Here is a 16,004-nt window from a genome sequence, read left to right as displayed (position 1 = left end):
TCCCCCTCACTGGCAGGATTGAGGAGAAGATGACCTGGGCTCCCAGACCCTTGACCACCATCCCCAGAGCTCTGAAATCCTGCTTGATGGTCTCCAGAGACCAGAGATTCTCCTGATTGGAGTTCTCCAAAAGAGAAAGTATTAAAGGAAATCCAATCCAATGTCTCTTGAGCTACCATTTGTCTTGCCTATAATGTCCTYTCCTCTATAATGTTGTTCAGTGTTCTTGTGTATTTAATAAGAATTTTAAGATTTTATTCCTAAGAAATCTGATGATTAGCTCTCTGATACCAGGAAAGCTTTCTCTTTTCACTTTTTGGGAGACTACTAGCTGTAGTGGTTTCAATTTCTTCTACCTTCAAACCTATTAGAGGTAAATCAGTAGCAGTTTATGGATTACACTGTTTCATTTTGTCTTGAGACAAAATGGGCTCATCCAATGTAATACTAGTCCATAATCTGCCTTCCCTGTTCCCTGGGATTTCTGTATGTGCCAGAAATGGAATTAGTGACTCATTAGTGACTCAGTCCAATCTGTTAGCTGGATCTGGATCAGCCAAACTGTACAGCTGGTCACTGGATGACCTGCCATAGTGTGTAAGCTCTTAGTAGGTATCTTAGTCTTAGAATATGTCCTTAATGTTTTGTGTAAACATAGTGAGGTTGTGAACACAGAAATTACCACTGGGTTACAAGTTTATTGAATGACTCCAGATATGAAACACTTCTGATATCTGTGCCTTTTAGTATCATAATAAACAAGAGGTGACTTAAGGTGGATACTCAGTGTTCACTAGAGGTCAAGCTTTGCACAGTGCTTAATAAATTTAGAGCCTAACCTGTCTTGTAGTGTTTGGACATGATTATATATTTAATTGGAATTACTTTGCGCTTAATTTCTGACATGTCTGAATCCTTTGTAGTAGCAGGAAGGAACAACCAGCTTTTGGATTCCCAAGTCCTTCAGTAGCATTTATAATTAAATGTACTTCCTCCTTTTTATACTTGCCAGTTCTTAACAGAAGAAACACATTTCTTAACTACTTAGTTCTTTGAGAGGAGAAAAATTAAGAAAACTTGGTTAAAACCTGCAACCTTATGAGGATCTCATTTCTTTCATATGTCTAATTCTCTTAGGCATTCTGATAACAACTATTGCCTCAAAAGGGGAATTACAGAATTGGCCTGAACTCTTACCAAAGCTTTGCAGCCTGTTGGATTCTGAAGATTACAATACCTGTGAGGTAAGGAGGCTTATTTTGAAATAATCAAACTGAGATGATGATTTTCTATTTTGTGTCTCTTTACAGGTACAATGTATATGTAATGTCCTCAGAGACAAGTGGCTCTAATGCAATACTTCTTATTCTACCTCATTCCATGTTCTTAGTGTTCATTCAAACTAGCTTGTATACTCTGCATAAAAGCAGAATAAGACTCCACATGGATAGTCATAGCATCTCTGTTGAAAAGTGACCTAAAGTTATCGCTCTGTTGCCTAATCTTTTAGGCATCGTCAAGTTGATGTCTAGTCCTGACCTTGAATTTTCTCTTACTTTGAGTAGTGTTAGTTGTTCTTTCCTCTGATAACTTTGTCTGGAAGCATGATCTGTCATAGTTGCCATGTTAGGCTAGTATGAAATGAACTCCTTTTTGTTCAGTGTGTATGAAGGAAAATAAATGCTGATTTAACTGTTGTAAACCATGAGGAGAAAAAGGTCTTGTCTTATCAAACATTATCTATAATCACATCACTTTGGTTACTTSATGCTATCTCCATAAAAGCTGTGTGAGGCATTTTGTATAAAGAATCCATAGAGATATGAGAATGGTTCAAGCAGCAATGCTGTTATGTAGTGTTAGTGCTGTTTTCTTTAAAAAAAGAAAAAAACCTCTTGAAAATAAAACTTAAATTGACCGTTATGTCTGGAGTTCTCTTTTGCCCTGTAAGAAGTCACTAAAGAAAACACAATCATATATGAAATTAAACTGGATGTTTCTGCATCTGAGCATTTTTTTTTATTATTTTTGAAATGTGAACTAGCTTTTAAGCACTTTTTAAGTATGGTTGACTAGATGACTATTGAATGCTGAAATTAAAATTACCATTTATCAATAGATTACCCACTCACCCAGCTTGAGATTTCACAGATGAAGGTATAAAGTACTTAAATAAAAAGAGTCTAAAGATGTTTCAATCTAACTAGCTGCATTTACTGTGTTGTTGTGCTAAAATGACATATTCTRTACGAAACCTGATACATTGCTTTCTTCAGAACCGGAATGAACAGTTTGGGGTTTTTTTATTTTTTGTTTTTYAAACAGGGTGCATTTGGAGCTCTTCAGAAAATATGTGAAGATTCTGCTGAAATTTTAGATAGCGATGTATTGGATCGACCACTCAATATCATGATTCCTAAATTTTTACAGTTCTTCAAGCACAGCAGTCCAAAAATAAGGTAGGTTTAGATGTTGTACTACAGTTCTATGTTAAAACTTTATTTACATGAGCAGCAAGGTTGATATTTTAGAACTGTGTAAATTACACTTAATCTTTTTTTTAAGTGTTCCTGCATGTGCAAATGTGAGAAGGCACTGAGGTTCCATGCACCAGTAATTTCCATGCTTGCCTGCTTAGTTAATAGATATCACTCTCGCCTGTTTATTCTTCTTCCAGATCTACCTACAGTCGGTCTATGATTTTGAAAATGAAACTGTTTCTTCTATTGTCTGGCTTGTTATCATGGAAAATTCAATGTTGTGTTTAGAACTTAATATTCTGATTAGAAAGCATTGTTGGTGTACCTCATTCATTTTGTAATGACTGCAGCAATGAAAGAGCCCAAAATAATTTGCTAATAATGGTTTCTGAGTTCTCATACAGAAAAAAACTTCTGCTTTTTTTGACTGTGCCAAAACTTTAGAAATCTCTTTATCTTTCAACTGGATCATATTAAATGGATTCATCATCTTTTCACTTTAATACTACATTGATCTGTCCAAAGTAACAGAAATATGGGATAGAAAAAAAGATTTCAGAATTAACCTGTCCTTGCTAATATTTATTAACAAGAACAGTAGCTCTTATCCTAAAATGTGTTTTTGAAACCCTGTTTGGAAATTATCTTGAGAGATGATCTACAACTTGAAGGATGGAATTCTTATTACAAACTGTAGTAGATAGTGAAGACTAAAAGGAGGAGCATAGCTGGAAATATTTCATGTTAGGATTAAAATAAGAATTAAAAACTTGCTGACTTAAAATAAATGTGCATCTGCACAGTGAGAAGAATGTGCAAGGCATGATCTAGGGAAAGATTAGGCAAAAAAGGCACTTGTAGAAAGATACACTAATACATCCTTGGAGGAGAGAGAGGTGGAGGAAAAAAATGATTTTTTTTAAATTGTTTTTGTTTTCCCTACCATGTTCTACATGCAAGTTTGGGGGGGGGATGTGTAGCGGAGGGTTGTGTGTTTTTTCTTTTGTTTGTTTAAGACTTTGTTAAGCCAGTTTCAAATTTTATGCAGGACATATGCTGACCTGCAGCCTGGTTTCAGTAGATGGGGCTGAAGTATGAAAAATATTAGCAGTGTCTATAAAATATTTTATATCTAAATATGTCAGAAAACTTCTGAAAGATGTTCTGTGAGGCTTTGTCTTCCAAGAAATGTCTGAGCAGAACAAAAGTTCAGAGTTAATAAAAATACTTGAATGAATCTTCAAAGGCTTTGAAAGGTAGCTTTGCCTTGTGCTTTTACTTCTGGAATTTGACTGTTTCATCTCTGAGAATGAAGAGACCTCTTAGTTGCATGACAAGAATGGATAACTTTAGTCTTCTAGTATTTTCATTTCCCATAGTACTATGAATTAAGAAATAAAATTACTCTCCAAATCAATTTGCATGAGGTGGAATAGAAGAAAAGATGCTTCCTTTTCATACATTTCTGCAACTTAAAATTATACCYTACTGCAGATGTGTATTCTGAGCTGTAACTGTGTATTGTTGACACATACTGGTCTTATTAAATACTAAAAATATTGCAAAAACWGTTGGCTACTTGGCAATGAAGGTCATGGAGAAAATTTCACTATGTTGACTGATACAGAATTGTTAATGTCAGAGATGATCGATAATTGTAATACACTCAAAAAGAACAGCCTTAGAAAAGTTTTGACAAAATGTTCCAGGTATAATCATCCTGCTCTGTTTTTGTTTTATATATTTAATAATCTATTTTTAAATATTTATTAGATATATTAGAGTATCAGGTACTTCTTAAAATCTTCCTTCTCTCAGAAAATGCAAGATTTGGGGAAATTTCCCTTGCAAAATGGAGGCGGGGGGGAGGATTTTATGCAAAATGGAGGAAGAAATTCCAAACTATCTTTCATTGTCTCTCCCAAACCATCACCCCTCAAGACTCAGTGCAGACCACTATCTTTCTGACAAAATGCTCAGTATAAATTCTCTGTATATCTGCTCACCTCAAATTTTATGTTGGTGAGCACCTGACCATGTGTATATGTGATTTCATAGTTCATAAGGTTGATGTGGCTATGGCCTGTGTGGAGAGGGGAAAACAGTATAATCTCTTGCTGTTCTACCTTTTTAACTTTGAGTGGACTGTTGAACTGTTTAGATTTTTCTGTTCTCTTACGACTTAACCTAAAGTGTGGTTTAGTAGTTTAGTTTGGAAGTACTGTTGATGTGCAGATTGTTCACTCTTTCTTTTAGAAAATATTTGGTCAATGTGATGTTTTATTTTGTAATGTTTTTTGTGCCTATGTAAAGCTTAGAAAAGGGTTTTAAAACATGAAAAATAACATATATATATCAACTGTTTCATTTCTAGGTCCCATGCTGTTGCATGTGTCAATCAATTTATCATCAGCAGAACTCAAGCTCTTATGTTGCACATAGATTCTTTTATTGAGGTGGGTGTGCATTCTTGTTTAATATAGGGGTTTTGTGTTTGTTTTCTTTAAATTAAATTGCAGATCTCCTTTRCCAAGAGCTTTGAATACTGCTCTGCAACACCCAACCTCCCCACACATCTGGCTTCCCATCACTATCTTCATATCAACCCCATGGCCCTGAAGTTCCTTCTGTGTGCTTGTGCCCTGAGTTGATCAGTCTGAGCGCTCTCCCAGCTCAGGCAGTAGTAGTTCTAAGGTGCTGCCTTTTCATAAGTGGAACCTCTCATTCTGTAAAGATGTAAAAGCAGCGACAGAGGTCTGTCACTTGCCCATGATGCAGAGGTCTGTACTGGGATTGTCTCGCTGAGCCCATCTAAGATGATGGGTCTCTCTGAATACTGCTACTGAATATGTATTAGAAAAGTGATGTTTTGGGTTATCTGGAGTACTTGATTTGCAGCTGTTAATTACTGAAGCAATTTTCTGGCTCTAGACTTTCATTTAGGTTTCCAAAAAAAAAAATCCAGGAAATAATATTGTTGTGGTAGCGTCTAATGTTTTGATCATGTGTACCATGAATGTTACTGAGATTCTGGGAAGTTATTTGCTCAGCTATGTGTCTTTAGGAAATAATGTGGTACTCTGATGAGGTGTAGGGGTGGGAAGGGAACAGAATAACATACTTGCATACTTTAGTTTGCTAGTAATGTCAATTTAAATAAAAGATGCACTGGATAAATTGAGGCTTTTCAACCAGTATTGCTTTCCAACAGAATCTTTTTGCATTGGCTGGTGATGAGGAGCCTGAAGTACGCAAAAACGTTTGCCGTGCTCTGGTAATGTTGCTGGAAGTTCGAATGGATCGCCTTCTTCCTCATATGATTAGTATAGTTGAAGTGAGTCTCATTTCTCAAATTGTATGCAAAAATCTTTTGGGAGTTGTAGAAATGATAACAAATAAAAAGCATTCATTGGAACATGTATATTGCTCTTAACGCTTGCCTGCTTTTCATTTGCCTTCAAGGTTGAGGCTGTGAAGCTGTCTTTTTAGCGCATTTGTTTGACAATGCATGCTACAGTTGTTTATCTTCTTTAAGGTGATTGATCCTGAAATGGCCAGGATCAGTTATACTGTGGAGCAGCCAGGCATTTTCTGACCACAAGTGAGAAGACCATGTTAAAAAACAGATAAGATAAGCAGATAAGATACAGTTACAGTTTTCACATTGAAGCTGTCAGTGCTTCCCCCCCCCCCGATGTGTTGGCCACAACAAGGAAAAGGCATGTTATGTTATATAGCTGTGATGCTGTCTAAGCTAGTAATGAATTTGCCTCCCTTTACATTCAATTATACAGGTTAATGTAATTGGATAGTTCATTTATGGTTCTAGGTTAGTTTGGGCTTGCCTACCAGAGGATCAGTCAGCTCCTGGTCTTTCTCCTCAGCTGCGTATGATCTATGAATAATTTCCACTTTTACTGGCTAGCATGCCAGTTTCTAGGTAGCCTGTACATATGTGACTTACCRGACCAGAAGAATAGCTGAGATCAGTATGTTTCTCATGCAGATTTCATATGAACCAGTGTCAAATCCCGTGATAGTTAGGTCCAGACAAAGTGAAGAAAGCGTTAATTTTTTTTGTTCTTGGACACAAACTTCTGTCAGAGATTATTAAAATTAGGTGACCCCTGAAAGTCTTGTCCCTCTGTATAATCTTCCTAGTTTTTGGAGTTCCAGTGTACCAGTCCTGCCAAGGCAGGTCCTTATGTAGCGCAGGACAAGCAAGAAGACCCTGTGATTGCTGGTGCTTAGACTTTTTTGTTTGGTTGAGGAGTCTTGTTTTAGAGAATAAAGTTTTGGGAATGATTCTGTCAACAAGTGATAATTTCTCACCCTCCCAAGTTCAGTAAGGAACTTCCAGGCTTTCCAGGTAGAAATGTTGTCACCAACCAGAATAAGGTCGAAGATTATATTCTCATTATATCTAATATTCTGTCATTGGAAAAACTATAACTAGGCTTCCTCACTACAAAAGACAGTAATAGTGAATTTTTGTTCTAGAACAGAAAGTCTAGACTTCTTTTGGTTTTGGGACTACCAGGTACTGTTGCTGTTTTTCCCAGTTCAATATATGCCTTGGTATGTGCAAATGTGATATCCCAGAACTGTGGCTATTGCTCAGCATTCACCAGTAGTTTTTTTGCCTCTTTGAAGCTTGAATGCCTCTCAAGGTCAACACTGCTGATGGTGACTGCTCTCAGTAAGTGCAGGAAGTCTTACAAAGAGAAACTTGTATCCATGTGATGTTCTTTATACATATGGAGAATCACTTTTTTAAGTAGTTAAGAATATTAATGATCCAGCAGTGATTCTAAGACTGAAGATATTAAACATCATTTTGAAGAAGACGGATTTTAATATGTTCATGCCAAGTTTCCAGAGCATACAGGAATGGTTGAGTTTGTGTTTTGGGGTTTTTTTGGCCATGCACTTCCAGGTGACCAGAAATAGGTGTGKGGGGKTTTTTTTGTTTGTTTGTTTTGTCTTGTCTTGTTTTGTCTTTGGGTGGTGTAGGGTTTTTGTTTTGTTTTGTTTTTTGCCTGAAAACTTGGTATGTCAGGAGTAGGCCTAACAGATTTCAATTATTAGATTGCACTTGTATGTTCACAGAGCATATTTATCCGAATACATGGCTCATAAGATCTTTCTCAGTAGGAATACTAACTTTTTATTATACAATGCATAATGAAAAGACTTGTAATGAATTAATAGTGTGTTGATGTTATGAAGTTATAACACAACCACACTTGTTGCTGCAGTCATAAGATTGTGTGCATTCTGTTCCTTTCTTCAAATAAAGATGTCTGTTACTGCTTAGAAAGATATGTTCCTGAGACTTTGTGTATCCTGCTATTCTTGATGGTTTAACAAGACTAACACAATACTTTTGTTACAGAGCACACAAAACCGTGTACTGAATAATCTTCSTATATTTTGTAATTTATTGTTATGAAGCAACATATATATTTCCATTGGCTAAAGTCGATACAACTTTATAACTTATCATTAAAAATACTTATTAAAATTTGGTATGATAATTTTAAAAAAGCTCTCAGATACTCTTCCCACGTTTTGTTTTGTTATTAGGATCACTGTTCTTACTATGGTTTCTAGGCTGTATATATGGCTATCTTTTACCACTGAGTGTAAGTAGCCTTCTTAACCTATTACTGTCTAACTTCATGGAGCACAGACTGTAATACAAATAATGCACATTTACAGAGGAAACTATAGTGTGAGGAATGCCTTCAATTAGATTACAATTTGTTGCTCTATATTTGTCTTCCTGACCAATACATGAATATAACAAAATAGTGGATTTTCAAGCCCTTTGGGGAAAAATGTCCAATCTCTTAATTTCAGTTGTATTAATGAAGCCTTGCTTAAAATGGGTGTGATAGTTCTCAGCTTTTCGGAGCTGTAGTCTGTTTGTTGACAACTCAAAACAGTATTTCTCTTACTTTGAGTTCTCAATCGCAATAGCTAGCCTTTAGGAAAGGCAAATTTTGTGTCCCTGAAATGCGTAGGGATGCAATGGTTATCCCATTCTATTCAATTTTGGGAATAAACTGGTATTTTGAAGCAACTGAAAAGGGGTTTCTTTAGTTTTAATTAAATCCATATATGAGGAAAATAGATTCATGGACTTTCACTCATTTTAGAAAACTCACTGAAGAGCCAGCTATTTCAGAAGTGAGGGTTGGCATGGACAAATGCAGAAATACTATTTTAGAAGCTGCAGGCTTCTTCCCTAGATTATTTTGGCATCTATGTGTAAGAAATTGATGTAGCAGTAGTATAAATGACTTTGTTTATGCAGGTATTTGGGGKTTTTTTGKTTTGTTTTGTTTTTTTGGTTTAAAGTAGTCCTTATTGGGGATTAGATTTTAATAGCAAGCTTAAAGATTTGGTGCAGGATCTCTGAATTACTTTTAATGCTAGTAAATTATGAGACTGTCTTTTTGTTATGGGTTCTACTTAATTGCATCCTGTCAGGTCATCAAGATTGGGAAAAGAAGTTGTTTTTATGGTATTAGAAGTAACAAAATGTTTCCATCCATATTAAGTATGTAGTTGTACTACCTTCTTAGTCAAAGGCGAAGGGGGAGGGGGACTTTTCTATGGGACCTTTTCTATGGGAAACTGGTCTCTGTCTCTGTAATCACAGGTCTCTGTCTATAGTTTCTTGCTAATAATGTTCTGTCTTAAGTAATGAAGACATTTTAGAATCCAAGTCATCTGTCATGAAGAAACAAAATTCTCTTAGCTTATTCCCGCTGTAGCCTTAAGTAGTCTCGTATATCCTTCCTCTCCCCACCCTGCCCAGCCCTGCTCAAGAAATGAAATGACTGTGGTGGCGTGACATTGGTGGCACACTCGGTTTTTGCAAACACACTTTGCAATGTTGGTATGTTCTTCTGGGCACTTAAAACTCCTGTCTTATACAATAATTTCTTTCTATATTGTGTAGTACATGCTTCAGAGGACCCAGGACCAAGATGAAAACGTGGCTTTGGAGGCTTGTGAGTTTTGGCTGACTTTGGCTGAACAGCCAATTTGTAAAGATGTATTATGTCGGCATCTTACTAAGTAAGTATTAATGATTACAACTCGTAGTCATTTTTGAAACAGTTGTCTTTAAACTTCAATTGAATTGCTTCTATATACTTTTACAAAGATAATACCTAGTTTGCAGCATGCTTAAAAGAATTTTCCTATGGTTAGCTCTCCTGCATAATAAAAATGACCTGTAGAATAGAGTTCATTCTGTAGAATAGAGTTCATTGAAAAGACTTCTGAGGATTTCAGACCTAGTTAAATCCAGAAGCAACCTAACGGTGTCACTGTGATGCTTTACCTCAAGCCTAACAGCCTCTAGCTCAGATGGAGGAAAAGATACACTAATGTGCTCAAACTAACTTCTCCACATGATATTACCTTTAATATCTGGTGTACTGTGATATATGTGTACATACAGTGTTGACAAGTGGTGTTTTGGGTATCTCTGTGCAATACTTCTGTGTGTGTAGTCATGCCAAGGGATATCCATCTTTATATATCACATAACAAAATGACATAAGATCACTTAGGTTTAAGAATCAATGTTTATATCAGTTGTCACTGCAATTTAAAGAAAGCTTTACTCATTTATACTACTTTAGAGAGGATAACTTTCTGAAATTTAACTACTAAACCTGAAAATATAAAGTCTTAGTTCATCATGTAAATCCTTGATTTGAATGGGAATGAATGCCCATGTTTCAGATCTGAACATCTGCATGTCTGCAACAGTGCCTGTAACTTTTTTCCAGAGTAATCTTTTGCAATAAGAAATGAATTCTTCAGTGTTCCCAGAAAATGTAGACTTTTCTTTTTGATGTATTCAGGGAAAGTATTTAAATATATTGGGACAGTTATGTCTCTGATTCTGTTCTCTCGGTCAAGATTTTGAGAGAATAGACATGTGCTTTTCAGCAGAGGTGAGCATTATAAATGTGARGCAATAAAAAAATAGCAAAATTTCAGTTTTCAAAAGCAACTAGAAAGTAGAGAATTGAGTTTAAAACATCTATTACAGCGGTTGAGGAATAGGAATTGAAAGCAGGAGAGCTAATGTTATGAAAAATGATTTTTAAATTTTAGAACAGTTTCATTTAATTCCTTCACTTGTAGCTTTGAAAGACAAAAGAATGATAGCACAGTTCTTCATTCCACCCCCCTTCCCACTTTAAGGGAGGTGACTAGTATTAAACCTTCTCTGGCCAGTATGAACATTGACATTACATCAGCTTCATACTCAATTTTTAAAAAGTTTTTAAAATGCTGTAAAAACATAGTAGGAGAATAGTAATACTACACATCCTTTTATGTGATCTTTCAATGTCTTGTTTGTTGCTGAGTCCTGCTTGACAGGAGTTGTATAAGAAGTCCRTCAATACTTGATGATGCTCTTAATTTTTATAATAAATTAAAGATGGGACAAGATTTTCTAAAAACCTATTTGTAGGGTGTATAACATCTTGTTCTTGTTTATTTTACAAGAAAGCCTGTAGGCCTTCTTGTAAAATAAATAGCTCCTGCATACTTTATGCTGGAGAAATGCTAATTAACTGGTGTTAATTTGAGTACTACTTTTTCCTTTATTAGAAGTTATGCTGGTAACATGCCATTGGGATGCGTGAATATTGTTGCTGACTTGAGTGCTTTCAGAAAGTCTTCTCTTCAGTTGCAGAACATGCAGGGATTGACACCAGTTTAATAACTAGATGAAGTTCTAGGATAGATTAGTCAAGATCTTTTCCATGTTGGGGACTTAACTAGTAACCACAAAAGATGAAGGGGGCTTAATGTAGTGAGACTTTCATCTTTAAGAGTAGTGAGGTAGGGTTCTCGGCCACAAGTAAATAAAGTGACAAGTGCTACCGGTGAGAGCCAACTAAGGATGGCTGGGACAGGTTTACTCCTCAGTACTTATTTATCAAGTATATTGTGGGAGTTTGAATTCTTATTCAAAAGCTTTAGACTTAATTTTCAAAAGGTGCTTCTGGATAAACTTTATCATATTGAAGAATATTCCTTTTTTTAAAGTGTAAAACTTGGTTCTGCCATCTGGCTAGCTCTAGTTAGAAAGTTTGTAATTTGAAATTAATGCTTTTTTAGATTACAAAATATTGATACACCTCATAAATGGAGTTTGGTTTAGGTACTAGTTTTTGTGAGCAAGCTAAAGTTTTCTTGGTTTGGGGTTTTTGTGTGGCAACCAAAATTATGGCCCAGGTAACTGAAAATTGGCTTGCTTTATTTATGTGTTATTTTTGACATGTATCATTATTTCTTTGTAGGCTGATACCTGTGCTGGTAAATGGTATGAAATACTCAGAGATAGATATTATTCTGTTGAAGGTGAGCACCAATTTCTTCTACCCTGTAAGAATATCTGGGCAGCTTGTGACCTGTAACTCGGAATGGTTCAGCTGGTAGTACAGATCTGGTCCACCACCTGTTCCATGGAGAATTAGCTTTTGGGGGCACCCTATGTTGTTCCAAAATCTAAATGCTACTGTTACCATGTCTGTTGTAAAATAGTTGGATCTGTGGACTTTCTTGGTTCTCACCCCCACCCAACTCAAACTTACCCATGAACTACTGCAACAGTGCAGCCTAAAAAGAATGTTCAGAATTAGTCCTAATGACTTTCTGGACTGAATGACCTGGCTTTTTTTATAACAACATTTTGGAATATAGCCTCCTACCAGAATTTCTCTAAAACTTTTTTCTCCTAACTTTCTCCTAATTCATTCTCATCAAGAATTATTTCTTAACAAGAAAGATACTTTGTACTTTTGTGTGAACTTACTTCTCTTCCTTCTATTTCCCCTTAATTTTTCTGGGAAATACTATAGCAAAATGCAGGAAAAATGGCATTTTTAGTTAGCTGGGCAGCACAAGTGGCATGTGAATCTTTAATACTCTTATAAAGTTTTGAACTAAATTTTACACTGTATTCTTAATTTCTTTGAGCAATATAGTTGCACTAGTTTATCTGATTAAAACATTTTGATGACAGGGGGATGTTGAAGAAGATGAAGCAATTCCAGATAGTGAACAGGACATAAGACCTCGTTTTCATCGTTCACGAACGGTGGCACAGCAGCATGAAGAAGATGGTATTGAAGATGATGAAGATGATGATGATGAACTTGATGATGATGATACTATTTCTGACTGGAATTTAAGTATGTCAGAATAATGTATTAAATGTTTAAAAATATAGGTGCTTGTGTAATATGATGACCACAGTAAAAAGAGAACTTTTTTGTGTAGCAGTACTGAGGCTTTGGTTTTGAACAGAAACAGAACTATCTCCTGATATAATTGGTGTTTTTTCCGGAACTCTTTCAGATGTGTAACACATTTTGCCTATGTAACTGGACTGACAAAAACTAGCCAGCTGTAAGCTTATTTCTTATGTTGAATATGGCAGATGGAGCTGCAAATATTCACTGGATGCAATTTAACAGAGGCTTTGGGCTTAGAATTTTAATTCTATAAGCTAATATAAACCATGCTTACTTCAAAAAAAAAAAMCACAAAACTTTGTTCTTAGCTTGAGGAAGCTTACTAATGCTTTCTTGTACTTTGGTCTTCCCTGTAAAACTGTTCTGTGGGTGTGTGGTTTTTGTTTTTTGTTTTTTTTCCCCATTTGAACATACTCCTACTACTACCAGCAGTTATCAGTAGTTCTTTTTATATGCAAGAAATTTGCTTTTGAGCAGAATGTAGAACTTCAGCTATGAAGAGAGGAGATAACTGAGGTAAAAGCACAGTTCTGATGATCTGTATGTATCATAGGATCTTTAGGTCAATAGGTCATGTGGCAAGGAAAGAAAATGCCACTAATTGATTTTTAAGCTTGGTGATAAAAGATTGTGAGTGGAATTCTGATAAATCTGACATAAATATACTTTGCAGTCAAGCAGCCTCATTCTAGAGCAGTCAAGGATTTATGTTTTGACTGTCTGTTTCTATGTGAGATAGACCTGCAACTGCCACTTTGTCTTTTTGTTGAGTCTGCTGCTAACCATCTGAAAAGGTAGAGCAAGTTCTCAAGTAGGTTATTGTCAATCCAAGAGCTGACTTCTCAGTTATGATTTGCAAAACTTTGATAACAAAGTGAGAAAGTCTGGCATCTTGGGAGTGTTGGAAACTTATGTGTTGATGTGGATTAATTTGATAAAATATATATTCTTTTTGAACCTAGAGAGTCTACAGTTAGGTTTTTTCATATAAGTAGGAAATCACAATTTATAGATTTTGTGTCAACAACTTCATACATTATTTTGAACTACTTCATTGAGCTCTTAAGATGTAGAAATGAAACACCTAATCTTGGTGACTGTCTCAACTTTCATTCAAAAGCTTCTCAACCCATTTGCTTTGTTTTGTTCTTGTACTGTTTGTCCTTTTCACTGTATGGTGGAAAGGTCTTACAGAAAAGTTTGTTCCTGAAAGACCTTCTTTTCAGTTTGGAAGTTCAAACACGTCCACATAAAATTGTCTTTTCCAGAGTCCTGAGATTTTTGTGACAGATGAACATAGCTTGAAACTTATGCATCAGTCAATTTTGAATTGTTTCTGGATTTTTTATTATTGTTGTTTTAGAAGAAAATATGAGCAAAAATTTGTTCCTTTTTGTAAAATCTCTTATTTAGAAAGCAGTATAGTTATAGATCCACAATGCTGTTCTTGTCACTGTTGTTTGTAGACATAGCAGAACTAAATATAATTTTTTTTGAAAAAGATAGTTGAAATTGGGAAAGAGTGCCCTCTTGTCCAGAGTTTTGGTGAGGAAGCTAAAGTTGACCAGGAATGATGGCCTGAAGGGGAAAGAGCAGGAGGAAGGTAGGGGAAAGTCTGTATTGACATATGTCATCTGGGCTTGAGAGAATTTAGGTTATCTGAGACTGGGAACTGAATGTGCCCTATTTCTGGGAGCAGAGTAGAAAAGTTTTGTATTTATTATTTGTTCTAGTAGTTGCTACCTTCTAGGTGAAACTTTCCTGTGCCTTTATTTGGGCTTACTAGCAGTTTGAGTAGAGTTAGGATTTTTGTGTATTATCTCTGATGCCTGTCTTGTATATACTTTTGTTCCAGTTGGATCCTTTTTGACAGATTAAGAAGGAAGTGAGATCCTAAGCACATAAGCACAGTTTAAATTCTCTAATATAGGCAATCTTTGTAAAACAAGCTTAGTATTACTTTTCTAAACGTGACAATGCCACAGCAGAGAACCAGAGTTAAGGATTTTTGAATCATGTTTTGAAGTTGTTGCTGATGATTTTTTTTCTTTTATGAACTTTTATTTGCTAAAAGTAGAGGATTAAAGACTTGTAAAGAAATTTTCATGTGTGATCTCTTCCTCCTTATATTGGTGTATCAGGAAATAGGAGTAAGATATAAGAACTTAGTGCAGAGGCCGGTAAATTCCTTGCAGTCTCTAGAGCTTTATGATTTTGCTTCTTTTGCTTTGAGACATGGATTGCTCTTGAACTTTTCTTTTTTAATCCAGTGCTAATGTTTTTATGCTATATCCCTTTCCCCTTAGTTTCTTTAGTTAGTATATTACGTTCACGTCACAGACCTTCCTTCTTCCTTAGTGTTACTCCATCCTGAAATTATGTAATGTATGTAATGTTGCAGTGTAATGTTGGGGCTCCTGTCTTTGTGTTTTAATATCCCTAGTGTATAAATCTTTTTAGTGGCTATGTAAGTGCTGCAAAACTGACTTTAAGAGTCATAGCTTTGTATCAGAGCACAGTGGATCACTGCGTCTTGTATTAACTTAGAAGTATTCTTCCTCCTCATGCCCAGAGACTCCATGGGCAGCTGAAGGTTAAAATGAGGATTATATTGTCTGACTACAACTGGTTGCATACTATGCAGAGATTAACACTCCATTATTCCCCTCAGGGAAGTGTTCTGCTGCTGCTCTAGATGTCCTGGCCAATGTATTTCGTGATGAACTTCTGCCACACATCTTGCCCCTTTTGAAGGAATTGCTCTTCCATCCAGAATGGGTAGTCAAAGAATCTGGTATMCTTGTTCTTGGAGCAATTGCTGAAGGTAAGGTAACATTGCGTATCAGGCTGCTGAATTTCTTGGTTGGTTCTAAAGCAGCTTCATAATTCCTTCTAGGTGAATTTACTCATGCAAACAAGTGGAAGTGCTTAGCTGATATGGTTTCAGTGTGTTGATTAATCTCTACATCTGCTACTTGGTGACTGCAGTTATTGCTTTAATTTTTCATTTTCAAAGCTATGTATGTTTGGGAGGCTAAATAGCTTAGATCRTTTCCTTTATTCCTTCGCTGTCGTAGCTCTGCAGTATATATTTATCGGTCAGTCCTAAAGTACTATTTTGGCTTGACATAAAATGGACACTAAATAAATTTAAGTCTTAATTTCATTTAATGCTTTCAGAAGTGGAAAAGACAGTAGTCACAGAATCACAGAATGGTTGAGGTTG

At 35.8% G+C, this 16,004-nt stretch overlaps 1 protein-coding gene across 3 annotated transcripts in view; it reads left to right on the top strand.

Annotated features, from left to right (window-relative positions):
• Nucleotides 1-16,004, top strand: part of TNPO1 (transportin 1) — a 67,037-nt gene that overhangs the window by 23,475 nt on the left and 27,558 nt on the right. For 2 of the 3 annotated variants that reach the window (XR_003252123.1, XM_026057353.1), the window contains exons 4-11: nt 1,138-1,244; nt 2,326-2,459; nt 4,855-4,936; nt 5,692-5,814; nt 9,451-9,569; nt 11,822-11,882; nt 12,547-12,715; nt 15,450-15,602. Coding sequence is in view for 2 of the 3 variants with exons in the window: in XM_026057353.1 (XP_025913138.1) it covers nt 1,138-1,244; nt 2,326-2,459; nt 4,855-4,936; nt 5,692-5,814; nt 9,451-9,569; nt 11,822-11,882; nt 12,547-12,715; nt 15,450-15,602 (948 nt within the window). In the remaining variant the exon portion in view is untranslated. The remainder of the gene's footprint in view (nt 1-1,137; nt 1,245-2,325; nt 2,460-4,854; nt 4,937-5,691; nt 5,815-9,450; nt 9,570-11,821; nt 11,883-12,546; nt 12,716-15,449; nt 15,603-16,004) is intronic. The other variant, XM_026057354.1, reaches the window with a different exon arrangement.

This window comes from Apteryx rowi, unplaced genomic scaffold (genome assembly GCF_003343035.1).
Source record: "Apteryx rowi isolate R43461 unplaced genomic scaffold, aptRow1 scaffold_139, whole genome shotgun sequence".
Classification (NCBI taxonomy): domain Eukaryota; kingdom Metazoa; phylum Chordata; class Aves; order Apterygiformes; family Apterygidae; genus Apteryx; species Apteryx rowi.
The sequence above is the reverse complement of the archived record's forward strand: the minus strand, read 5'-3'. Positions and strand labels throughout refer to the sequence as shown.